The sequence below is a fragment of the Protopterus annectens genome, chromosome 2.part2 (assembly GCF_019279795.1).
Source record: "Protopterus annectens isolate FY-2018-M chromosome 2.part2, PAN1.0, whole genome shotgun sequence".
Taxonomy (NCBI): Eukaryota; Metazoa; Chordata; order Ceratodontiformes; family Protopteridae; genus Protopterus; species Protopterus annectens.
Genome location: NC_056730.1, coordinates 40,129,292 through 40,156,297, shown reverse-complemented (window position 1 = coordinate 40,156,297; position 27,006 = coordinate 40,129,292). Strand labels below are relative to the sequence as shown.

At 41.0% G+C, this 27,006-nt stretch overlaps 1 protein-coding gene across 1 annotated transcript in view; it reads left to right on the top strand.

Annotated features, from left to right (window-relative positions):
• Positions 1-27,006, top strand: part of SLC30A5 (solute carrier family 30 member 5) — a 1,152,350-nt gene that overhangs the window by 1,078,182 nt on the left and 47,162 nt on the right. The window contains exon 15 of the mRNA XM_044063733.1: positions 3,378-3,506. Within this exon, the coding sequence (XP_043919668.1) occupies positions 3,378-3,506 (129 nt within the window). The remainder of the gene's footprint in view (positions 1-3,377; positions 3,507-27,006) is intronic.

The window sequence follows — 27,006 nt, the reverse complement described above, 5'->3', positions numbered from 1 at the left end:
TTCTGTGCCTAGAGCCAACTCAGTAAGAGTAAATAGCTACCTTTCATGCATTTTTTTAATTCCTCTTTAGATGATTCTGCATCATCCACATGAGCTTCACTGAGTATGTTCAAAAACACAACCTGAATGTGATCTCTAGATTGTGGTCTTCCTTTGGAGCAGTGATTATAAGAGCTACTCTTTCATGAAGGTGTCCACTCAGGAGGATGCACTTTTGGCTTTGCAGTACTTTGGATGAGGATGAACCTCTGCTTTTGCTAGATATGAAAGTTATGTGGTTACTGTGTTGGGTCTACATGAGGAAATGTATCCTCATCGTCATACCCACCCTCCTTCCTGCTGCTTTGCTGACATGGTTTAGACATTGTTTAGTTTTTGCACTGCTTGTGTCTGCTACACATTTGTGTGGTGTAACAGAGATCTGGAGAGGAAGTTACTTTGCAGAGCATTATCGATAAACAGAGAGGAGCTGATAACCTGGGAGAGTTTTAGATGATGAACTGCCTAATGCCTACCAACTTTAATCCTACTACTGATGAGGAGGGCCCTGATCATCCAGATCAAATATCATGGTAAATACATACATTTTGTTTATCCATTGTGAATTACCTGTACTTCCCTCTTTGGGCACTCACTAAATGTAGCAGTATTGGTTCTGGCTTGTAAGAGTCTCTTACTGTTTCAATGCCTGAATCATTGGATGCCACCAACCCCATCCTCTTTCTTAGAACCCACTGTTCTGTGATCTCTTGTGGATTATATGTTGGCTGCATTTCGTAGGCATATCCAATAACAAAGAGAAATTGTTCCTTGTTTCAGTACAAGTAATCTAACTCTGAGGTTGTTTTGTTGAACCAAAATACCTACTGAACTTTTCTTCCCATGAGCTTGAGCACTGGACTTGATCCCTATGCTTCTCGATTTATACAGAATTCTGATTTGCACACTGCTGCAAACTCTGGGTCTGAAGACAGAATGTATTTCTGCCATATTTGAAATTAGGCTTCCACTTTCTCTTCCCCAAAGTTCAAAGGATACCCGATCACGGATGCCTCCTTGGCAGGCAGGGTGGAGACCTCATCTCTGTGTTTTCTTTATAAAATAATTTTATCGTAGAATGGATCTCATCTCTGGAAAACTGTCTTTCAGACTATGGAAATCCGTCTAGTACCAGATTTACTCTTGACAGAGTTGTACAGATTGACAGTAGAATAGTACCTGCACATAAGTATAGGTTCATAGGTAGGTACTAGGCTATCGGCCCTGGGGCCTATACAAGCCCAGCCAAAAAGGTACCCTGGCTTTTGCCGCCCAAGAAAATTATTTTCCTGTGCCACTGTCAAGCAGAGCCACAGAAGTGATCCCCAGGGTGAATTTCCTATTTCCCATCCAATCATCAAGATTTTTCTTGAAGAGTACTAATAAGGAGCTTTGTTTGATATAGATAGGTAGTTTATTCCAGAGTATGGGAAGTCTCTGGGACAGGAATCTATCCCTCTGGCATGTTCTGTTTATTGTGGTGAAAATGGTGGAATCTTAATCTCTGGGTGGAATCTTAATCTCTGTGTAGGAAAAAAGTTTTGAATTTCAGATTGAATGTTAGTACATCATATGCCATGTGTCACTGTGTTCCAGGACAAAAAAAACATGTGTCTCAGACATAGTGAGTGGACTATCTAATTTGACCAAAATTCACCAGGATGGAATGGCTTTACAGTGAGTGGACTGAACAGTTTGCCAAGAATAGACCTGGAAGATGGAATGGCACTGTTTGGAACAGTGAACCACTTCACCAGCTAGGAAGTAAAATTTTTCCTCATTATTTTACTTCTACATAACAAGACTTTATTGAAATAGTTGTTTATTCTTCCATACTTCAATCTTATTTTCGATTGTTTCCACATATTCCATTGAATGATAGTCTGCAGAATCTTGGGCGGATACCATTTGGCTTTTTGTATACACAGGGAATTTAGTTTTCCAGTCCTAAAGAAGTAGAGAGCCCACTTTTAATTCAGTTTGTCTCACGTTTTCCTACTCTCCTCTGTCAAAGAGGATTTCAGCATTGATCTTAGTGTTTGGCTTTTCTGTCCTCTTTATTCTGTTCTATACATAGTAAGTCCTGTTGGATTTTTAGGGAGTACCTAGTATGCTGATTGTTCATAGGTTTATAAGCAATTACTAGGCTAGCTGCCCTAGGGGCCTTTTTAAACCTAACTAAGCTTTCCCATAGCTATCTGACATTACTCAAGGGTAATATTTTAAAGGTTGAATTTAGACTTGGAGAAAGTGCAACCCAAAATACATGTCTGTCTGATTTATGCCACTGGAAGCGTTTCTCCCTTCTGACTGAAGATTGCAACCTACTTCCTGATTCATTCTTGATGTCGGATTACTCTGTTTTGAACATCCTTGTATTCTATGCCACTCTGTTGTAAATGCCCATTTTTGTGCCCTATTGAAAGGTAGATTGTTTGCCCAGTATAGATTAATCAAGCACTTCTTTGAGAGTGTATACCAACTCCCTTGCCACTTATTAAAATTCTCTTGTTGAGGTCTGCATTTTTTGACCAAAAGAATGACATATCTTACTTTCAAGCCTTCCTTTTTGTGACCTTTGAATTTGTTTCTTGGAAGCTTTTGTTTGTGGTTGTCATTATTTCTGCCCAAAAGATTTCAGAATGCCCAAGTGTTATGTGGAAAGATCCTTATCTGATGCCCCACTGAGTTAGGGTCATCCTGCGTCTCATTTCTTTCCAGGTTATCTTAGGTACCATTCCATTCACTTTTCATTCTGTTTATAAGAAGCAGAAAATGGTGGCAAGTGCCTCCCCCCCAATAGAGTTGATGCATGCCAGTAGAGCGGCTGTTAATTCTTGTGGGCTAGAGATTTCTGCAGTATACCTTATCTGCCGAAATTGACTGTATCTGTAAGTAAGGGTAATATTTTCTGTCACTAAACATCTTGATACATTTTTGCATTTCTTCATTAGCCAGGTGAAAAGTAGTCATTACTGTTTTCAACCGTTACCTGTGCAACAATTTACATAGAGTAGATTAGCCAGTCAACAAGCATATTTTTGGAAGTGGAAGGGAACATGAATACTGAGATTTTTACTGTAGATGCTTGTCAGAAGCAGCAGCGAGGCACCCCACTTTACATTCCTATGTTGAATATGTGAATTCTGACATGGAGTGCTCATGCATCAGCACTACCTTAAGGACCTAGAATTCATTCTGAATTTGAATGTGTTGCTTTACCCTTTAGTGATAGCAGGTACACTGCATGAAAAAAGTTTTCTTGCAAAATTAAATGGGTACTTGGAGTTTTAATTTACTTCAGGTTTCATAATGCAGGATTTTTTTTCTTTCATTAGATCCAGAATCTTGATGGAGTTATATCATACCGGGATCCCCATTTTTGGCGTCACTCTGCAAGTGTTGTAGCAGGAACGGTCCATGTACAAGTCATGTCTGATGTTGTAGAACAGAGAATTATTCAGCAGGTAAGCCTTCCCAGTTTGAAATTATTTCAAATATAAAGTACACCTTGTATTGTTTTTGTAATGCAGGTATAGTTAAAATAAACATACAATACGTGCAGGCTTTGTATCCAAGAGTGCTCTCACACAACAGTAACCTGCTGTGTACAGTCTGGACCAAAGAAATCAGAAGTAAAGGCTAGCAAGAATGGTTTGTGTGGACATTTAAATGTTTTTCTTTAAATTAGATAATTATGAAAGTGGATGCTGAGGCAAGGCATGGCCCAGTAGCAGAACGTTGGAAAATGTGTGTAGTCGTATGGTTTTAGATGCTAGCTGCTTTAGAATGTGTGTGTCTCTTCATTATGTGGAACACAGTAATGTTACAAGTTCTTTTGTAGAAGTGCAAAATAACCAGTTTCACTAGTTGCTACTGTCTTTTTTGTGTTGTAACAGATTGTAAATAATCATTAATATTTGCTTCCCCATTCCTGTATTTCTGTTTAGCATTTTAGTTAATCACCCAAAAGGCAGTGTATTGTCTTAATGTGTTTTTGTGAAGAGATAATTCTCTTTGCAAACCTCAGGCTGCCTAGAACACCTAAGCTGGCAGGGTCTTTCCGTCATCCATAATGTAACATGGAGTGGCCTTAGTTCTATGATCCAAGGCAGATTGAGGGTATGTGCTAGTCTTAGGAGTCTCTCTGGTGGTTGAAGTTCAGATTTTTTTTTTGGCAATGGATAAATAAAACCTATTTGCTTTAAATATTGTTATTATTAGTAACCTGTCTGGCAATTAGAATAGAAATTACTGTAACCTCTGAGGGGATACAAGCGACTCTGTGTTTCTTTATAAATACCACCGTTGTTATTCATGACTTTTAGTGGAGAATGTATAATTGTATGTAGCATCTTAGCAGTTACTGTTTCTTTTCATATCCTTTATAACAATACATAATAGTGTAGTGTATGTTATAATAGCTTGGTATCAACTGCAGTTACCTTTTGTTTTTTTTTCTCTCTGCTTTCCTTGCATCTGTGTTGCTCAAAGAATTGTGCTGTTTCTTGTGAGGTATACTGCCCCTCCCCTGCATCATCTATCTTAGTACTTGGTAATCAGAACGTTTTAAAACTTTAGACATACTTAACTACTTTTCCATTTTATTTCCAGTACCCTCAGCAAAGTATTATCTGTGTCCTGGCCAACCTCCAATAAACCAAAGGCTGTCCTGTTGCTCTGCACTGTGAGACCTTGCGTCGGTGGAACGCTAATGTGCTTTCAGCTAAAATAGTGTATGTTAGTGTTGTATTTAATCTGTCCTCTAAGCTGAAGACATTTTTGCTATAGCCTTTTACTGTAAGCGTGCACACTACTGGTCCCCCCCCCCCCACACACACACACATTTCTCTTCTTATTGTATTGCTAGGTTAATTACTTAAAACTGCTTTCTTTCTCTTGGAGAAGGTTTACCTATATACCTGCAGCCCATACTTGTGACGTTTTCCTTACAGAAGTGGTAGTCCTTGTCACCGCACTGTACTAGATTAGTAGCACAGAACGTTTAATTGTTAGGAAGCTACCGTGAAACACTGACCTGGAATTGACTGAGCTTGGTTTTCCTGACAAATACAAAGCCCATCATTGTATATCCCTGAAAAGCTTAAGATGGCCTGAGGTATAACCTAATGAATTTTTCTTCTTCTGTCAATTAACATATCTGCCTGGTATTTCCCATCTAAACTGTTTACACATATTACTTTCTGTGCAGTTAATAGCTATGCTATTAAATGCATCTTTGATGTACTGTCATGATGTTACTCTGAACTGTATATTACAAATTAGAAAATATTTTTTATTTTAAGGCATTGCTGTATTTCCTTGTATAAAACTTAATGCTAACCAGATTTCTCAAACATATTTCAAGCCCCCATAAACCCTGAGAACACTTCTGCCTATGCAGAACTGTTCACAGAACCCCTATACAAGCATGTTAATAGCTGCATAGAGGCAGCTGTACCCTTCTGGAAGAAGTACAGAACTAAAAAAATAAGCCACCCTGGTGGATTAGAATTAGTCAGCTGTATAACAGGAGGAAGAAAATCATGGCAAAAATTAGGAGGCGCAGCACCCAGCAGGATAAATGCACACTCACTAAGCAAACAACTCAGAGGACAAATAAAGTCTACCAAAACCAAATTTGAGGTAAGTTTGGCCTCCCAGGCCAAGGGCAACCACAAAGCATTAATTATCTATGTCCGCAAACTCAATGGCATTATACAATTGTGTGCAGAACTCGTCGTAAATGGACCCACTTATACTGAGCCAGAAGATAATAGCAAACCTCATGGCTGATAAATTTAGCTCCAACTTTTCTCCCCCCCCACCCCCACCCCTCAACCTTCCCTCAGGAAATTCAAATACAACTCCCCCTACTATCAGTAGGGAACAGGTCCTTAATGCTCTCTCTAAGACCAAGAACACTGCATCAGTGGTCCCAGACAACATCCCAGGATGCCTTCTAAAATAGCACAAAACATGATCTATCAGGGCCTGTGGAATTACTGTTTAACTGTAGCTTCCAAACAGGCTTTGTGCCTCATGAATGGAGAAAGGTAACAGTCATCCATCTGCACAAAGGTGGGCCATTTACAGACCCTGGAAACTATAGACCCATAAGTCTCACTAGTCTTATATGTAAAGCAATGAAAGAATTGTCATGGAGATGATCAGTAAAGATATAGTAAACCTCCAGACACTGGAATCAACTCAGTTTGGTTTTGTCAAGGGCAGATCATGCCTACTCAACCTGGTGGCCTTCTTTGAGAAGGTCACCAAAGCAATGGATGAGGGCAAAATCATTCACACTGCCTACCTTGACCTGGCCAAGGCATTTGACACAATACCCCACTTTGGCATTGTTGACAAACTCAAGAGGTTAGGTAAAAATCCATATGTCACTTGGTGGATAGCCAACTGCCTCACAGACAGGACCCAGAAAGTTAGAATTGGGAGTCCACCTCTACAAAGAGGCCAGTCACAAGTGGAGTCCCTCAGGGATCAGCCCTTGGACCGCTCCTTTTTGGCATTTACTTCTCCGAAGTCAAGGCCAATGTCAGTGGTCTGTAGCTTACTAAATTTGCGGATGATTGCAAATTAGGAGCTGTCATTGAATCTCCCACTGACAAATATTCTCCAGGAGGGGCTGACACAAACAACTGGTGTCAGAGCCATGGAGTTAATCTAAATGCCAACTAAATCCTAAGAAATGTATAATTGTATCCTTTGGGATGTCATCCATCCCTGTTAACTATCATATTGACAACACACCCCTTAGAGCTGACCTAGTAGTCAGGGACACACATACAGTGAATATAAAAAATGTAGACACCCCTGCTAAAATGCCAGGTTTTTGTGATATAAAAAGACCACAATAAATAATTTCAAAACTTTTCCCACCTTTAATGTGACCCATAACCTGTACAATTCAGTTGAAAAACAAATCTGTTAAGGTAAAAAATATAAAAAAAATTTAAAAAAAAGTACAATATGCTGGTTGCATAAGTGTGCCCACCCTTAAACTAATACTTTGTTGAAGTACCTTTAGATTTAATTAGAGCATTCAGTCTTCTTGGGTGCACGCCTGCTGTCAATTAAAGAGACTCTGATTAACCCCAAATAAAGTCTAGATGTCCTAGTAGGATTTTCCTGACATTTCAGTTGCCTGCAACAGCTAAAGCCATGGTTCACAGAGGGCTTACAAAGCATCAAAGGGATCTCATTGTTGAAAGGTATCAGTCAGGAGAAGGGTACAAAAAAATTTCCACAGCATTGGGTATACCATGGAACACAGTGAAGACAGTCATCAAAAAGTGGAGAAAATATGGGACAACAGTGATGTTGCAAAGAACTGGACGTTCGTCCAAAATTGATGAAAAGACAAGATGAAAACTGGTCAGGGAGGCTGCCAAGAGAACTACAGCAACACTGAAGGAGCTGCAGGAATTTCTGGCAAGTACTGGTTGTGACATGTGACAATCTCCTGTATTCACCATATGTCTGGACTATGGGGTAGGATTGCAAGATGGAAGCCTTTTCTTACACACAAAACATGCAGGCCTGGCTAAAATTTGCAAAACAATACATCAAGTCTCCTAAAAGCATGTGCGAAATGGGGGATGTCAACCAAACTGAGATTAGATTTAAGAAGGGTAACTGTTGGACCCAACATGTGATATATTTGGCTAAATGTGTCAGATGTCCTTGTTACTATGTGGGAAAAACCAACAGATGTTTAAGAAATCAGATTTATGACCAATTTTATTGCATAAATAAGAAAGACACAAAAAATGCACTGTATAGACATTTAGTTGGAAGTCCAAGTTGTGATAGTTTTATGTTTGCCATTTTAGAGCAAGTAAAATCAAACCCTAGGGGTGGAAACATAAAGGTAAAACTGGGTGAGAAGGAGATAAAATGGCAGATATTGTTAAATGCAACTGTTTATCCTGGTATTAATGAAAGCATTTCTATTAAACCAGTATTAGAAGCAAAAATAAATTAGTGAAAAAGTATTTACATTAGATGCATATTTTTATGAGTAAGTGATTTTATTGGATTTTAGCAATATTGTACAAGGAGAAATGTATATATAAGTTATTACTGCACTGAACACTTTAAATGACAATTGACTATAATTAATCATATAATCTGATTGGAGGAATTTATGTATTTAAACCCAGCTTTTTTAATTGTAGAGTGTTCTTAGGAAGTCTACTACCTGTAGATGAAAGCGCTTAAGCAGTTCTTACTATTACTGTGGAATAAAGGGCTTTTTTATCGTAGCTGACAGTTTTATGATATTTGTGGAACCGTGATCTTGTTTACAGCGAATTTCGTGTTTTTACTGTGGTTTTACAAGTGGCATTTCGCTGTGTCTTGTGGTTTCGCAGTTGTTAGTTTTACAAGACCATTGATTCCCTTGACGAGCTGCCATCCAAGTTTTCATCACTCAGGAAGGATGAAATACAGAAGTTACAATCGGAAATGGCCATTGTAAAGGGAGAGCTTACTTGGCTAATTGACATGATGAGCTAGGCTGAGAGAGGCAAGGAAAGGCAGCAGAGTCTGATTACGTCAAGCCGTATGCAGGAAGGATGTGCTGCTTCAGGTGGTTTCCCCAATGGCCAAGGTAATGGCGTGTTGAGTGTGTCTGGACCTGCTTATTGTTGTGTTGCGGAGGCGCTTAGGGGTACTAGTGCCTTGGAGGACAGAATAACAGGTGGAGGCAACATTTCGGAGGACAATCACAACATTTCGGGGGCTATACCGAAGCGCACAGTGCCAAAAAAAAACGTATTCAGTTGTTGGAAACCAACAGGTTAAAGGTACTGTAAATATTTCAGTTGATAATAGCTCTCAAGCTTCAAATGTTATTTCTAATAAATGAGAGCTTGACACTTTTTTTAAAGCTAATTTTGACTTCCAGTTTAATAGAAACAGCAAGCGGGACACCGCTAAAGGTGCGGAACATAGTGGTACCGACAAAACTTTAAAAGAATACATTTTTGACTTTGGGAAGAAGCTGGGTATCATTAAGGGACTTCAGTTGGACAGTATGTATCTAAAAAGATGTATTGAACTTAAAATTGTTTCCATGGGTATGCGCTTCTTTAAGCAACCTATGGGCATTGACTTAAATGAAGTTAATATTACTGAATATAGTCAAATGTTTGATGGATTTGAGTTCACGTTTATGGAATTCATTATAAAATGTAACGACAAATTAAGTAGAATGTTTTTAGAAGTTGAACAGTTAAATGAGATTATACTGAAAGATTTATTTAGTGATTGGGAAAGTATACAATAAACAATATGTATGGGCAGAAAAGAACAGTGATAAACAGTATGATAGGAAATGCAATAAAATGAAAAGGGATATTGAACATTATGGAAATAAAAACAAGTATATAAGTGGAATAAACTAACATTGGAAGTCGCCATTTTGATAAACAAGGACAGACTAGTGGATTTAGGGGTGAGACAGATTTACATAATAGGAAAGGATGGAGAAATAACAAGAGTAATTTTTTTAGAAGAAATAAATCAGGGATGGCAAGGAGGACACAGGGAGGACGATATGGGCCGGGTATTTGTAAATCGAGAGACCTCACCTTACAGCAGAAGGTGGCCCAACAAGAGCAACCAGAGAAGGTGGACATAGGACAGGAAATCGTTCAACATAATGACGTTAAGTTTAGTTTAGGTGATTTTAATATTTTCAACTATACACATTTTAAGTTAAAAAAGAACATTTTTCACTGTTTTCAAAAGGGATAAAGTACGTCCCAAGTACTAAGGTCAACTTAGTGGACTGTATAGTGGAATTTAAACTATATTTACAGAAACTAAATTTAGCTATATTTTCAGAATGAAAGGGGGAATTTTACTGAATGTGAAACTAGGAAAAGAAGTGCATTTATACCCCCTATGAACAACACCTTAGCAGCTTATGAGAAAGTAGTCATTAATGAATTATATAAATACTTTGCAAATCACAAAAATATCAATATAAAATATAATTTCAATAAGGAAGAAAATGCCGCTTTGAAAGAACTTTGTAATGATAACAATATTTGTATTATGAAACCCAATAAAGGGGGCGGCATTGTTTTATATGATAGCAATGACTATATGAACAAGATATATGATATATTGCATAATTCTGGTAATTATGAAACATCCTCACTTAATGAATTAAACATTAGTTACCGTCGTATAGATTTATTTCTAGAAGAATTTTTATTAGACAAGAGAACTGATACAGATTTGTATAAGTTTTTAAAAACTGAATTTCCCACACTAGCTACAATAGTAGGTATTCCTAAAGTCCACAAGAGTGTACTTGATCCACCTTTTCGCCCCATAATTTCTGGGAGTAAATCCAAAACGTTTCCGTTATTGACAACTGGTTGAAATTAATATACAAAAGGGTACCCCATATAATTATTGATTCTTGGGACTTTTTAAGTCGATTAAAACCAGACTTATGGAAGGAAGATATTTTTTTTAACCATAGATCTTTTTTCTTGTATTCCTAAGGAAGATGGTATTATTAGGTTCAGTAATAGTATTCAGAAGCGTACACAATTTGTTTGGGATAAAGTAGCACTTATTGCAGAATTTATGGACATAGTTTTAAGTCATAAGTTCATTTATTTCCAAGGAGAATATTATAAACAAACTAGGGGCGTAGCTGTGGGGGCAGCTTGTGCACCCATATATGCTAACCTTGTTCTTCTAGATTGGGAAGAGGAGCATTTATTTAAGCACATACTGTTTAAGTATGTTAATTGCTATGTAAGATATTTGGACGAAATTTTTATTTTATGGAATGGCACTATAGAGGAAATGGACATTTTTATTAATGACTTAAACATGGCTAGTGAGTATCTTAAGTATACCCATAACTTTAGTAAAGTAGGAATTCCATATTTGGACACTTACATTTATTCAACCCCAGCAGGGTTTAAATCTATGATCTACAGAAAAGATACTTTTAGTAATGACTATCTAGAGTATTCAAGTTGCCATCCCAAGGGGAAGAAGCGGAGCATTTTTAAAGGACAGTGCATCCGTGCAGCATGTATGACGTCTGACTATCATGAAATGGTGCAGGAGTTTAAAAAGCATTAGTGAGATGTTTAGAAGATGGGGTTACCCCTCTAGACTCATAAGTGATATCAGTAGTTATGTCCAGAAAAAATGGGGAAAAAAATATGTACCCTTATTAGGTGTTAAAAATTGTAATGCCCCTAGTGGATTGATTACGAGTGAACCCATTATGAATTACAAAAGAGCGTGTATAGTACAGTATAGTAAACAGAGCAAAGACATACAAGAAATTACAGGTAAGAATTGGAATATTTTGAGATGTGACGCTATGGTAGTGGAGAAACTAGGAGAAAAGCCATTATTTGTATTTAAGACAGGTTGGAATTTAAAAAGCAAATTTGAAGGTGGGCTTATAGTCAACAATGAGAAGGGTGTGGTAGGAGGTAAGTGTGGAAAATGTCACCAATGCTTTGTTATACTGGAAGACAGGAGCTTAACATTGAGGGATGTCAACCAAACTGAGATTAGATTTAAGAAGGGTAACTGTCGGACCCAACATGTGATATATCTGGCTAAATGTGTCAGATGTCCTTGTTACTTTGTGGGAAAAACCGACAGATGTTTAAGAAATCGGATTTATGACCACTTTTATTGCATAAATAAGAAAGGCACAAAAAATGCACTGTATAGACATTTAGTTGGAAGCCCAAGTTGTGATACTTTTAAGTTTGCCATTTTAGTGCAAGTAAAATCAAACCCTAGGGGTGGAAACATAAAGGTAAAACTGGGTGAGAAGGAGATAAAATGGCAGATATTGTTAAATACAGCTGTTTATCTTGGTATTAATGAAAGCATTTTCATTAAACCAGTATTAGAAGCAAAAATAAATTAGTGAAAAAGTATTTACATTAGATACATATTTTATGAGTAAGTGATTTTATTGGATTTTAGCAGTATTGTACAAGGAGAAATGTATATATAAGTTATTACTGCAGTGAGCACTTTAAATAGCAATTGACTACAATTAATCATGTAATCTGATTGGAGGAATTTATGTATTTAAACCCAGCTTTTTTAGTTGTAGAGTGTTCTTAGGAAGTCTACTACCTGTAGATGAAAGCACTTAACCAGTTCTTACTATTACTGTGGAATAAAGGCTTTTTTATCGTAGCTGACAGTTTCATGATATTTGTGGAACCGTGATCTTGTTTACAGCAAAGTTTGTGTTTTTACTGTGGTTTTACATGTGTGAAAATGTGTTATGGTCTGATGAGACCAAAGTTGAGCTTTTTGGCCACAGTTCCAAATATAGGTATATTTGGCGCAAAAACACCTCGGATCATCAAAAGAACACCATCCCCATGGTGGAGCATGGTGGTGGCAGTATCGTGCTTTGGGGTTGCTTTTCTTCATCTGGAACTGGGCATTTGGTCAGTTTGGAGGGAATTATGAACAACTCCAAATACCAGTCACTTTTGGCCCAAAATCTTCAGGTGTCTGCTAGAAAGCTGAAGATGAAGAGGAATTTCACCTTTCAACACAACAATGACCCCAAGCATACATCCATATCAACAAAAGAATGGCTTCACCAGATGAAAATTGAAGTTTTGGAATGGCCCAGCCAAGCCCAGACCTAAATCCAATAGAAAATCTGTGGGGTGACCTGAAGAGGGCTGTGCATAAGAGATGCCCTCACAATCTGACAGATTTGGAGCGCTTTTGCAAGGAAGAGTGGGCAAATATTGCCAAGTCAAGATGTTCCATGCTGATAGACTCTTATCCAGGAAAACTGAATGCTGTAATTAAATCAAAAGGTGCTTCAACAAAGTATTAGTTTAAGGGTGTGCACACCTATGCAACTAGCGTATTGTACATTTTCTATTTTTTATATTTTTTTCCCTTAACAGATTTGTTTGTTTTTCACTTGAATTGTCCAGGTTATAGGTCACATTAAAGGTGGGAAAAGAAGTTTTGAAATTATTTATTGTGGTCTCAATTTTTTATATCACAAAAACCTGTCATTTTAACAGGGGTGTGTACACTTTTTATATTCACTGTAGATAGTAATCTAGCCTTTGATCATCACGTGTCTGCAGTGGTGAGGAAATCATTCCATGTTGCACAATCTCCTAAATAAAGGTATGGCATCTAAGTCCAAGGAAGTCATTGTTCCACTATTCGGCATTCATCAGACCTATCATTGAGTACAATGCTCCCTTTGGTATGTACCTAACCAGGCATATCCAACAGTTGGAACGCCCACAGAGGTTCCTCACTAAAAGAATACAGGGTGTAAGTAATGTGTCCTATACATACTGCCTCAAGGTCTTATCCCTGTATTTTGTCTCCTACAGTCTTTTGAGGAGAGATCTCTGCCTGGCATACAGGGCATTGTCAGACCCCACTCTGATGGACCTCCTGCATATCCACAAAACAAACATTACCAGCATTACCCATTCTAAAGACTTAACCTTGCCTATGATATAAGTAGCACCTGTTGGAGAGATGGGTTTGTTTCACAGAGACTACCATGTCTGTGGAACAGGGTGCCCATCCATGTGAAGCTGAGATATCCTTCTATTCTCTTGTTGCAGTATTCATTACAGTAGGGAGGTTGCTGCCTGCAGCGTCGACCTACAGCCAGTATACCAAAGTCTTTGGTCCAGGAGGGTACATGTGACGTCCACTGTCAGAGCCGTAAACCGACGTAGGGTATAAAAGTGACGTCTGCACATACCCTCTTCAGAATTTTTCTGCCGCAGTAAACGTTGGACTCCTGTTTGCCAGTTTGGAAAGCAGATCACTAATTCTCAGGCAACTGGTTAAAGCACCCGCTACAGATTAGGTGACTGCTTCAATCTATCGCTACAGATAAGTACCCTGTTGGGTTTTCTTTGTCTTTTGTTAATTGCTAAGGTGTACACTAGAAAGGGGAAGTGTGCTTGTGGGAAACAAATTCCTCACAAGGACTTGCACAAAAAGTCTATATTTTGCTTAGGCAAGGCTCACGATGATATGTTCTGCCCCATTTGCAAATCCTTCATCCCTAAAACACTTTGCAGCTGTCTGGCCACATTAAAACTGTATTTATAAAGCCAAAGGATGCAACGTCTTGCCCTCTGTATGGAAGGCAGGATAGGCCCTTCCGATGAGCCGCTGTAGAAGGCCAAGAAAATCAGGCCGGATTCCCACGCTGTGCCTCAGGCGTCCGAGCAGATTCTTGACCCGGACGAAAGCCCGGGATCTTCTCAGGCGTCAGTTTCTAAGCCAGACTCAGGAACCTCAGTGGAAGCTGGGATGGTGGAAACTTTAAGTACGTCTGCTGAGGCTAATCAGCCATCAGACCCTGATGGTGAAGGGGAACCACGACTCATTCAGTCGGAAGGCCCTACTCCTGCACTTCCATCCATCCAGACATCGGCTCCCATTCTTTCATAACCGGCCACCCCCTTGAAGAGAAGACAAAAATTAAAACATCCTGAGCCTCTACCGGTTCCAGGATGGGAAGTTTTCTCACAGAGTCTTTTAAGGCGTTCCAGGCCTTACAGACACAGCCACCACCACCTGCTACTCCTCCAGGCCCTCCTTTAGAAGTATGAGAGGAAGACTACTCTTCTTCAGAGGAATCTATTACATATGGATCACAAATAGACTTCCCCAAGGATTTCATTACCCCAGAGGAGGAAGATTCCATCACTCCTGAGTCCCCCAGTAAAGAATTCACCTTTGGAGAGACAATCTCCCTCATGAGGGAACATTTTAAGTGGCAGGCCTCAGAGGTCTGTAACACCAAGGAAAGGTACTTTGACTACTGCAAATGGAACAACCATCCCCTTCTGCTGTGCCCTCTTTGCTACCTGCCTTCCAAGATGCCTTCTTGGCCGCTTCATAGTCCACGGACTCGCAGCCACCAGCCTCAAAACTTCCGGACTGTTTTATAAGGTCCCTTAGAACACACCCAATTCCTTTTTAAAAACGCTCCAGCAGTTAGTGCAGTCCCTGCTGATAAAACCAGACAGTTACCTTCTGCTGCTCTCTACTCTACTGATAACGACAGCAAATTCATAGACAGACTTGGGAAGAAAGTGTATACCTCCTCTACTCTGGCTATAATTGCTCTCAACTACCAAACACACATGGCTAAGTATGTCCTGAACACCATTACCAAAGCTTCTACCCTCCTCTCTGAGGCTCCTGACTCTTCTATTAAAACCCAACTTAACACTCTGCTTTTCCATAGCACCTCAAGTGACTAGGCAATTCAACCAAGTGCAGTTATGATGCTGTGGAAGCCTCCTCTGTATCAGGCTGGATTTTGAGGCGATATTCTTGGGTGAGACTATAGCCACTCCCTATGGATGTGCAAACTAAATTGCTTGATGCCCCACTGGACAGTAAAGCCCTATTTGGACAAGCCTCAGCAGAACTTTTCAAATCCCTTCAAGAAAAGGGAAAAGAACTTCAAAACCCAAAACATTTGCTGGTGTCTCCTATCCCTAGATATCACAGAAACTACCCCAAAAAGACCATCTTTTGTTAGAAGACAGTCCTCACATTCAGCTTCTCAGCCAGAGAGACGTAGGCAAGCCAGGAAAAGCTCTACTCCCAGGTTTCCTACCAACCCTCCGACCACCCCCTTTCAGAGTCAGTCTTATCCCAGACCACCTCCACTGTGACTTACAACTATTAGACCTAAACACCCCCCTATCCCTTTGGCTCACCCTCTCCCTATTTTCCTGGTAGAGAATTACATCAGAACAATGGGTCCTCTCCATCATTCAAAGGGGATATTTCATGAATTGGTGAATGTTACCCCCCTTCCAGGGAACTCCTCAACTGGCTACAAACCAAGATCACCTTTTTCCACCCATCATTCACCAACTACTAGCTCAAGGCACCATAGAACAGGTACCCTCCCCACAAAGAAACAAAGGCTTCTTCTTCAGAATGTTTCTGGTACCAAGGAAAGATGACCCATGGTGGCCAATTCTGGATTTATCTTTCCTAAACCTGTTTCTCAATGTACCCAGCTTCAAAATGATTCTTACCCTTGCTCCTACCACTCACACGAACACAGGCTTTCATGGTAGCCCTAGATTTGAAGGAAGCCTACCCTCACATTCCTATACATCCAGATTACAGGAAATTCCTACGCTTTGTAATAGGTTCTTGGCATTTTCAATTCTCTGCCTTGCATTTTGGACTTTCCACTGCTCCTTGAGTGTTCACAGTGTCTAGCACCCTTCATTGCTGACTGCAGAACACAGGGTATACAAATATACCCATATCTAGATGATCTGCTAATTCTTCAAGACCAGCAAGTCCTTCTACTCCACCTACAGCAGGTGATATCCACCTTAACTCAATTAGGGTTTACCATAAACAACGAAAAGTCTCACCTGAACCCCACTCAAGACCTGTTTTTTTTCGGATGCAGGATCGGAACAAACAGAATGAAAGCCTTCATTCCAGTCCAAAGGATCCCAGACCTTTGTCTATACTTCACCAATCTCACCACCCACATCTCCTTGCCAGCTCGACAGTTCGTAAGGATGTTAGGCCACATGGCATCCCTAATACCCGTGCTACCTCTGGCAAAACTCTACATGAAAATTAAGTGGATCCTAAAGAACTTATGGAGCCAACACTCCTACCCCCTGGACACTCCCCTTCCCCTACTTCAGTGCCTGAAGAGGAAATTCCAGTGGTGGGTCTCAGCCATCCACCTCAACCAAGGAACCCCTTACAGGTTCTGGCCCCCCTACAACAAGTCTCCACAGACGCATCAGACCTGGGTTGGGGTGTAGTGCTAGTACACAACCAGAAGCAATTCACCTTGCAAGGGAAATGGTCCACCCTAAGACAAAAGAACCATATCAACATCAGGGAAATGCGAGCACTACTGCTAGCCTTACAAACATTCAAGTCAGCTCTACAGCCAGGAACCCTGAAAGTAATCACAGACAATATGACTGTCCTGTGGTACATAAACAGGGGGAACAAGATCCTACCCTCTTTGAAACCTGGCCACCCAAATCTGGACCCTAGCATTGTCACTCCAGATTGATCTGGTAGCAGTGTATATTCACTCTACAGAGAATGTTATGGCAGACACACTCAGCAGAACTTCAAATCCCTCTCACAAATTGATGCTTCACAGAGAGGTATTCTGGATTATCCTTAGGTGGGGTATTCCATAAGCAGATCTTTTTGTCTCCTCCCAGAACAGACAGATGCCAAGGTTCTGCACAAGGGAACCACATCCGCATGCTTGTAAAGTGGACGCCTTCTCCTTTCCTTGGGAGGGAATGTATCTCTATGCCTTCCCACCCTTCTCATTGATTCAAAAAGTCCTCCTGAAAATTCAGAGGAACAAACCCAAAATCCTGTTGGTGACCCCCTTTTGGCCAAGACAGCATTGGTTTCCCCTTCACCACCTACTAGCCAAGGGCAATCATCAAAGGTTACCCCAATGAATAGACCTGCTCACACAGGACAGGGGATTCTACTACACCCTCAGGTGAACAATCTGAAACTGACCCTATGGGTGATAAGGTTCTAATCCCCTTCAGACACCTGTACTCAAAGGACATACTCAATAGTCTGCAGGAGGCCAGAAAACCCAGTACCAGGAGAAATGATGTATCTAAATGGAAGAGATTCTCCAGGTGGTGTCAAAGGAAAAACAGGATGTTCTTCGTGTTTCACTGTTGCAGTCATAACTGTAGGGTGCTCCTGCCGGCAGGCAGCCCGAGGTCGGCCAGAATCCCAAAGTCTGGGTCCGGCGTCGGCTGTACAAGCTAGTACCCTGACGTCAGTACGCTTTGGTACATAGCCCTCAGCCGACGCCATCTTCTCCAGTCTTTCTTGCCGTGCGGTGGAAAGCAGCTCGCAAGTCGTTGGTTGGCGATTTTCGAACAGCGTATTTTGTTGTCGGTCTGAAGTTCTTACTTCTCTTCTCAAAGCTAAGTACCCCGTTGGGGAATCTTTTTCTTGTTCCTCCGATGTCAGAAAAAGTTAATAATTGTATAGCGTGTGGGAAGCAAATACCTCATAAAGATTTCCACTCTTACTGTCTACCTTGCTTAGGCCCTGACCACGACGTTTCTTGTTGTCGGTTCTGTGCCAGGTTCAACTCTCGTACTATCAAGCGCAGGTACGATTGGGCTTTAAATTATTTTGGCAGACGCTTCAATTATAGAATGTCATCGGACACTACCGGAGTTCAAAAGAAGCGCAAAGACAAAGACAGGCCTCCGAGGTCCAAACAGGACTCGTTGCAGCTGGAGCCAGCGTCCAGTTCGGCTGTCGTCAGTGAGGCGCTTTTGCAGCCCCTGTCGTCCGCCACTTCTGAACCAATGGCCGATACGGACTCCCATGGGGAGCCATCAATGCCCACTATTTTAACTGCTGCAGGACCTTCGGACGTCGCTCCTTCAGATGGGTCCGGAACCGCTGTGCAGGTACCGGCTTCTGAGGGGGTTTTCAGGCCTACTCACCTCACTATTTCAAAGGCAAAGACAAAGACTCCTGTAAAGTCTAAAGTTCCTGCTCTAGCTGCTTCTGAATCCACTCCCAAGACACAAAAGCAGTTATTAAAGATGGCTGAAGATTTGCTTACAATGATTAGGGGTTCTCACCCCCCTCCTGAGAAAAGGCCTCGACAGGATGTTACTCTGGATTCCTCTGACCAGGCTTCTGTATCTTCTGTTTCTTCCTCAGATCAGGACTATTCCTTTCCTCCTTATGAGGATTCGGATGCTGAGGACTCTTTACCCTCGGCCTCTCCGCCTGAAGATTTCTCTTTTGGGGAAACCTTGCATGAGATGAGGGAGCATTTTCATTGGGAAGGACAGGAGTATTCTGCTTCCAAGAAGAGGCTTAGAGAATTTCTTCTTCTTCCTCAACATAGGCCTTTAGCTATCCCTCCTGTTTTGGACATTGCACATGATGCTTTTTCTGAGGCTAATTTGAATCCTGATTCCATGCCTCCTGCTCCTTCTAAGCCTGATAGATTTTATAGGGTTCCTGACTCTCATTTATTTTTATTTAAAAACCCTTCATGGATCCTGAAACTATTTCTCAGGGCTCTAAGGCTGCTAAGGTGGCTACTTCTAAAAATCCTATTCCCTCTGAGAAGGATTCTCGTGCTTTAGACAGGTGGGGAAAAAAGATATATACTTCTGCTACCCTGTCTGTAAGGGCTTTAAATTGCCAGTTTCATATGTTTAAGTATCAGCAATTTCTTTTGTCTGTTTTAAAGCAAAAGCTTGCTTCCCTTCCTGCTTGTGCAGAGGATAAGGAACTGCAGGATGTCCTGCATGCTACTGAACAAGTGAATAAGCATAGTTTATATTGTGGTTTTGATGCTTTGGATGCTTCTTGCAGGGTCGCAGCCTCTGGTACTGTTATCAGGAGACATGCCTGGCTTCGTGAACAAAGTTTACCTGAACAGGTTAAGGCAAAGTTATTAGATGCCCCTGTTCAACATGATGTTCTTTTTGGATCCAAGGCTGAGGAAGTTATTAAAAAGATGGAAGAAAAGGCAAAGTCTATGCAGACTGTAAAAGATTTCTTGCAAGTTCAGCCTCCTAGATTTTCCAGGAATTGGCCCTCTAAAAATTGGTCCTTTCCCACGTCTGACAGGCCTCAAAGGGGAAGATATAGGCGCTCCAGAGGTCGTGGTCAAGGTCAGGCCTCTTACAGATCTAGACAATGGACTGCTTCTTCACCTAGAAGGGGAGAAGACAGATCCCAGTCTCAAAGAAAGCAAACTCAATGACTCTCTCGGTTGGGCTACAGGACCCCTTCACCTGGATGCCCCTCTCGGAGGAAAACTGTCTCTTTTTTACAGAAATTGGACTCATATTACCCAGGACAGATGGGTATTGGACGTGATTTTAAAAGGTTACAAATTCCACTTTCACACTTTGCCAAGGGCTCACGGTTGGCCAGATCTGCCAAAACATCAATGGTCAGAGGTCTTAACTCAAGTGGATGCTCTTCTGGCCATGAGAGCCATAGAGCCTGTTCCACTCTCGAAGATGGGAAAAGGTTTTTATTCAAGACTGTTTCTGGTCCCCAGAAAACAAAACTCATGGAGACCTATTCTGGACCTTTCTGTGTTAAACACCTTTTTGGAAATTCCAAAATTCAAGATGCTTACTCTGCAGCAACTAATTCCAATGCTCTCTCAGGATGCCTGGATGGTGACATTGGACTTAAAGGAAGCCTATTTACATATTCCCATCAGGCAAGAACGCAGGAAATTCCTCAGGTTCAAGGCAGGTTCGAGGCACTTTCAATTCTCTGTACTGCCCTTTGGTTTATCTACTGCGCTCAGAGTTTTTACCAAGTGCCTGGCACCAGTAGTGGCTTACTGCAGACTTCAGGGGATCCAGATTTACCCCTATTTGGACGACTGCCTTATTCAGGCAGACAGCAAAGATCTTCTGCTTCAACATCTGGACTTTGTTCAACGTCTTCTCCTCCTACTGGGATTCTCAGTGAACACAAAAAAGTCACATTTGATCCCTTCTCAACAAATGGTATTCTTGGGAGCCCTTTAAGTACAACCTTACAAAGGGCCTTCCTCACTCCAGAAAAACAAACTCAGCTGGCTTCTACTTTCAGCACCTTAGCAACTCTATCTCAGCTCACTGCAAGGAAATTCCTGCAGGCTCTAGGCTACATGGCTTCCTGCATTCTGTTGATTCCAAACGCAAGGCTTCACATGAGAAAGCTTCAATGGTATCTGAAAAGCGTATGGTCACAGCATTACCATGATCTGGATATTCTGGTTCCTCTGATCCCCTGCCTTCAGAGGGAGTTCCTCTGGTGGTCCAGGGTATGCACTTTAAACGAAGGAAAGCCTTTTCGTCTTCCTCAACCTACTCAAATCCTAACCATGGACGCCTCGGATTATGCTTGGGGAGCACACTTTCTAGACAATTGCCAGCAGGGAACCTGGACAAAGGACCATCTTCACTGGTACATCAATCTGAAGGAAATGTTGGCAGTTCAAAATGCCCTTCTAGCCTTCAAGAACCTTTTGCAACCAGGGCCTCTGCTAATTCGTACAGACAACACCATGGTCATGTGGTACATCAACAAGCAGGGGTTCTCATTCTGCACCTTTGCAGACTAGCTATGGCTTTATGGGACACGGCTCTAAATTTGAATCTACATCTCCAGGCTCAATTCATTCCAGGGAAACAGAATCTCTTAGCAGACAGCCTGAGCAGAAACATTTCAGATCCTCACGAATGGATGCTAGACAGCAACTTATTCAACAGGATTACTGCAGTTTGGGGATGTCCCCAGATAGATCTGTTTGCATCCCATCTCAATCATCAGCTGCCTCGCTTCTGCACCAGGTCCTTCCACAAAACAGCTTGGAGAGTGGATGCCCTGTCCTTCAGCTGGAGAAGCCTTTCAGGATATGCCTTCCCTCCTCTTCCTCTACTACCTCGGGTATTACTGAAGATAAAACAGGACAAGCCCAAGTTCCTCATCTTGATTGCTCCAAATTGGCCTCGACAGTTTTGGTATCCAACTTTAAAACACCTGTTCTTGGGGCCTCCTTGGATTCTCCCTCTGAACCCTTCGCTTGTGTCCCAGCATCAGGGTCAGTTACTACAGACCCTTTGCCTGGCAGCTTGGCTCTTCAAAGGAATTTGATTTCCTCTAGTCTTCCCAAACAAGTTTTGGATGTTCTTCTGGAAGCTAGACGGCCTAGCACTAGGAAATCCTATGCCTCTAAATGGAAGAGGTTTTGTATTTGGATGCAGGACCGAGGTTCGGATCCTCTGGTACCTGATCTCTCTTCTATTTTGCTTTACCTTTCGGAACTTTTATCTAAAGGGCTTTCCTTTTCTTCCATTAAGATTCATGCTTCTGCTATTTCCACGCATTTCAGTTCTGATCCTTCTGTTTTTTCTCATCCTTTGGTGAAGCAATTCTTGAGAGGGGCTAAAAATTTGCGGCCTCCCAGGACCCCTCCTGTCCCTGCCTGGGATCTTAATTATGTTTTAGAAAAACTTACTTTGCCTCCTTTTGAGCCTGCTGCATCTTCAGATATTAAGTTTTTATCTTGGAAGACTGTTCTTTTATTAGCATTGACCTCTGCCAGAAGGGTCTCAGAGTTGCAAGCTCTCATGGCTGTGGAACCATACCTTATTTTCCATCAGGACAGAGTATCCTTGAGGACCAATCCTACTTTCATGCCTAAGGTGATTTTGAAAGTGGCTTTAAATCAGACAATTCACCTTCCTACTTTCTTTCCAAATCCTCAAAATAAAGGGGAAAGGATTTTGCATTCATTAGATGTGCACAGACAGTTACGATTTTACCTGGACAAGACTAAAGAGTTCAGAAAGTCTAATCAATTGTTTGTTTCTTTTGCTTCCAGTTCTCTTGGAAAACCTATTTCTAAACAAACTATTTCCAAATGGATTGCTTATGGAATCAGATTTTGTTACACTCATCATGGGAAACAGTTTCCAGGTACCATTAGAAGTCATTCTACTAGAGCAGCTGCCACTTCTGCAGCTTTCCTCAGAGGAGTCCCTACCAAGGATATCTTGGAAGCTGCCACTTGGAGTTCTGTGCATACTTTTTCCAAGCACTACAATCTCCCTCTGTTTTCTAAGACCAGGGCAGGCTTTGCCTCTGCTGTTTTGCAGGGTATTCTTGCCTCCCCTTCTTCTATCTAAAGCCTCATCCCCTTTTACACTGCTTTGGGATTCCACCCTACAGTTATGATTGCAACAGTGAAACACGAAGAACATAGTACAGTTGTGTACACCTACCATAAATGTAGATGTTCGAGTGTCTTCACTGTTGCAGTCGGGTTTCCTCCTCCTATCCCTCTTTTTCTCCCTTTTCCTTTTTGTGGTGTATTTGTGTTTCCTTGTTGGATTCATTTTTGTTTTGTTGGGGACTTCTGACATCTAGGGCAAGAAAGGCTGGAGAAGATGGCGTCTGCTGAGGGCTATGTACCAAAGCGTACTGACGTCAGGGTACTAGCTTGTACAGCCGATGCCAGACCCAGACTTTGGGATTCTGGCCGACCTCGGGCTGCCTGCCGGCAGGAGCACCCTACAGTTATGACTGCAACAGTGAAGACACTCGAACATCTACATTTATGGTAGGTGTACACAACTGTACTATCCTATGACTACTTCTGTACCCTTGGTCCTTTCCTGTTTGTGTGAGCTCCTTCACTCAGGACTAACTTACTCTTCAAAGTCCATTTTTCTGCCATCTCTGCTTGACTGCCCATGTTACCATCTCTGTCTTCAAGATTGGAAGTTTAGCTTTTCCTGAAAGGGGTACTTCATATCAGACCCCCCAGAAAGCCTATACCAGCCCCTTGGGACCTGAATTTTGTACTAGAAAAACTTACATTGCCACCTTTTGAGCCAGCACATTCAATATCCCTTAAACTGTGCACCATAAAAACAGTTCTGCTAGTGGCCCTTACTTCCACCAGGAGGGTATCAGAGATACAAGCCCATATGGCTACCCCTCTTTACCTTCTTTTTTACAAGGACAGAGTTGCCATCAGGACTAACCCAGCTTTCATACCTAAGGTGGTTAATGAACTTTCATTAAACCAGACCATTAACCTGCCTCTTTTTTACCCTCACCCCCAAAATCCCTCAGAGAGGACTCTACATTCTCTAGATGTCCACAGACAACTGAGGTAGTACTTACACAAAACCAGACCTATTCAAAAGTCTGACCAGCTAGTCATCTCCTTCCATCCGAGGGCTCTAGGGAAGGCAGTCTCCAAACAGACCATTTCATCATGGATCTCTAAATCCATTGGCATATGCTATTCCTGTCATGAGAAGACTTTACAAGGACATGTTAAATCCCACTCCACCAAGGCAGCTGCTTTCACAGCTGCCTTTTTCAAAGAAGTTGATTACGCCTCAAATTTAGAAGCTGACACTTTGGCTTCAGTACACACCTTTACCAAACATTATAAACTGGACCTAGCCTCCAGAGCTGGGTTTGCCAGGTCAATTCTTCAGGGTCTCATTGACCAGGGACCCCAATCCTCCACCCAGGCTCATACCTAAAAGCTTTGGTACTCTCCCTACTGTAATGCATACTGCAACATGAGAATAGAAGGACATAGAATAGTTGTGTAAGAACTTACCATAACCTTAGATGTCCTTCTCTTCCATGTTGCAGTATTCTGCCCCCTCTTCATTACCTATCTAGCATAGTTTTGCTTACCTGTGGGGACATAGTCACCTTTTTTCCCCAGTTTCTCCACTGTACACAGCCTATCAAGTACCGTACAGTCTAGTCTACATGTAAGTCTCAAGGGTCTAATCATTTTGACCCTCTTTAAACTTACAAGAGTACTACTGTATGCGGCAGTCCATTCTGAAGAGGGTACGTGCAGATGTCACTTTTATACCCTACATCGGTTTATGGCTCTGACAGAGGACATCACACGTACACTCCTGGACTAAAGATTTTGGTATACTGGCCGGAAGTCTGCTCTGCGGCAGCAACCTCCCTACTGTAATGAATACTGCAACATGGAAGAGGAGGACATCTGAGGTTATGGTAAGTTCTCACACAACTATTCTTTCCTCCCTAACCCAATTCAAGTGCAATTTGGACAATTGGATGGGAAACCAGAAATTCATCCCTGGTTTGGCACCTATGTCTCTAATGGACACAGGTAACATGTAAATTGTTCTCCCATGCCCATGCTTACACTGATCAAGGATATCAGAACTTGTCAGATTTGGGATGCATGGCTAGTCTTAAAAAGGCCCTGTTGGTCATTAGCCTAGTAAACACCTACAAACCTATATTGCTGCTGCATTCTAAAATACTGTACTTTTGCCTTGTAAATATTCCTGTTGTATAGATTCTCTCTCTGTTTTTGTACTGTTAAATATCATACAACTTGATTTTTTTTTCTTATTTTTACTAATTATATTCCTGGAGCTTTTCTCCTCGGGTCTCCACTAAAAAAGGGCTCTCTGGGCCCAGTTGGTCTAACCCGGTTAACAAATGTAAAAATAAATAAAAATAAGTAAATAAATATTAGGAATATTAATTGTGACAGTGGAACAGTGGCACAGAGGTTAGAGTTGCTGCCTCATGGTGTTTGGTTCTGAGCTGGGTTGCCTTCTGGGCAGAGTCTATGTACTTTCTGTATCAATATGGACTTCCTCTGGATGTTCAAGTTTACTGTCGCATTCCACAGATGTTCCATAGGTTAATTAGCAATCCTCCAAAATTGCCTTTAGTTGTGTGTGAATCTTGCAGCCCATTCATAGTTAGCTTCACTTCCCTTCACCCTCTGAATGTTGGGATAGGCTCTACCACAACCCTGAATTAGGTTATGTGAGTGATCAGAGAATGAATGACATTTATTGGAGTAGCTGCTTGTCAGAGTGTTTCTGTGTGTTTCAGTGGAGCAGCATTTGTAACATTTTAACTTGCAACTTATTTTTCAGGGTTTATCACCTCAAAAATGCAGTGTTTGTCTCAAGTAGAAAAGATTGTTCTTGTGTTACTTTGGCTGCCAGGTCTCTAGTACAGATTTTAGAAGGAAGAATAAAGAAGTCAACAATATATACTTATCAGTTGGTACTCTGAATGGGATGTGACTGTGGGAATGTTATTCCTCTGTTGTGAGTGTTTTTTGAACATGTTCTGGCTGAATGCTGGGGTTCCATTGAAAAGTATCAAGAGTTTAATTTTGCTAGTATGCCCAAGAAGCATGTATTTAAATATTGTATGAAATCAAGGAAATTTGGCTTGCATTGTAAGAGTTAGATGTATTTCTTTGTTATTCTGTAGTTGATTATAAAATATAACAGCCCAAAGTGAAAATTACTAAGGAAGATTTCAAAACTTTATCTCCACTGAAACGAACAATGTGATGACTTAACAGGAGCTTCCAGCCATGTTCCTGGTCTTAGAATTATTTGATTTTAACAATCCCAATCTAGCATTTAACACAGTGTTTAGTACAACTTCTGAGGGCTGTCAGAAAAGCAGTAAACTCTGTTTAAAGGAAAAGTCCTCCTCCTCCAATAGTTTAACTCAACTCTTATGTTGCTTTTCTCTTGTGTGGTTACCAGAAACCTGCTTGTGCATTATAAAACTTTCATTTCCTTGCCTTAGAATCAAAGGAAGGGAAAGACAGCCCACTTTTTTAAGCTTAACATGTCACATAATTTGCAGCGGAATTTGTCTGTGCCTGTATGAAGTACCACAGATACAGAGAAATTTGTAGTCTGGTACTACTGACAATCTTATACGAGTAATTCGTCCTGCTGATGTCAGGAGCTCAGCGGTTTCTATGAAATAGGTGTGAAACTGTTTTTCACTGTCTTTATTGAAGAAAGAAAGAGAACTTACACTGATTCAGAGCTGCTTCCAGTGTAGTCATGCCTTTTATAGCAAAACAACAGTTAAATCAGTGTATATATATTACTTGTAAAACTGTTACTCTTGTACAGACTAATATTGATACATGCTACTCGTTTTATCTATTATTAATGTGGGAACTCTGTAATTCTGCCTTTGTAAGTTTGCAACTTTTTGAACTTGCATCATATAATGATGCATATTCTGTATATTTAGATATGTTATAATGATGCAAACCTGTGTACTTTATATTATGTACTGGAGCATTTCTCCTAGGTCTCCACTGAAAATGGGCCACAAGCCCAGCTGGACTAACCCGGTTAACAAACAATAAATAAATAAATAAATAATAGTTCAAAGGCAGTTGTTACCTCTTTTGACAAATTTACAAAAGCATCGCAGTATCGACAAGTTAAGTTTTAAACTTTAAATGCTTGCTGTTTATATCATCTTACATTTTAAGATGACTTAAACGTAGTATCAAAGATGTATATTTACAGA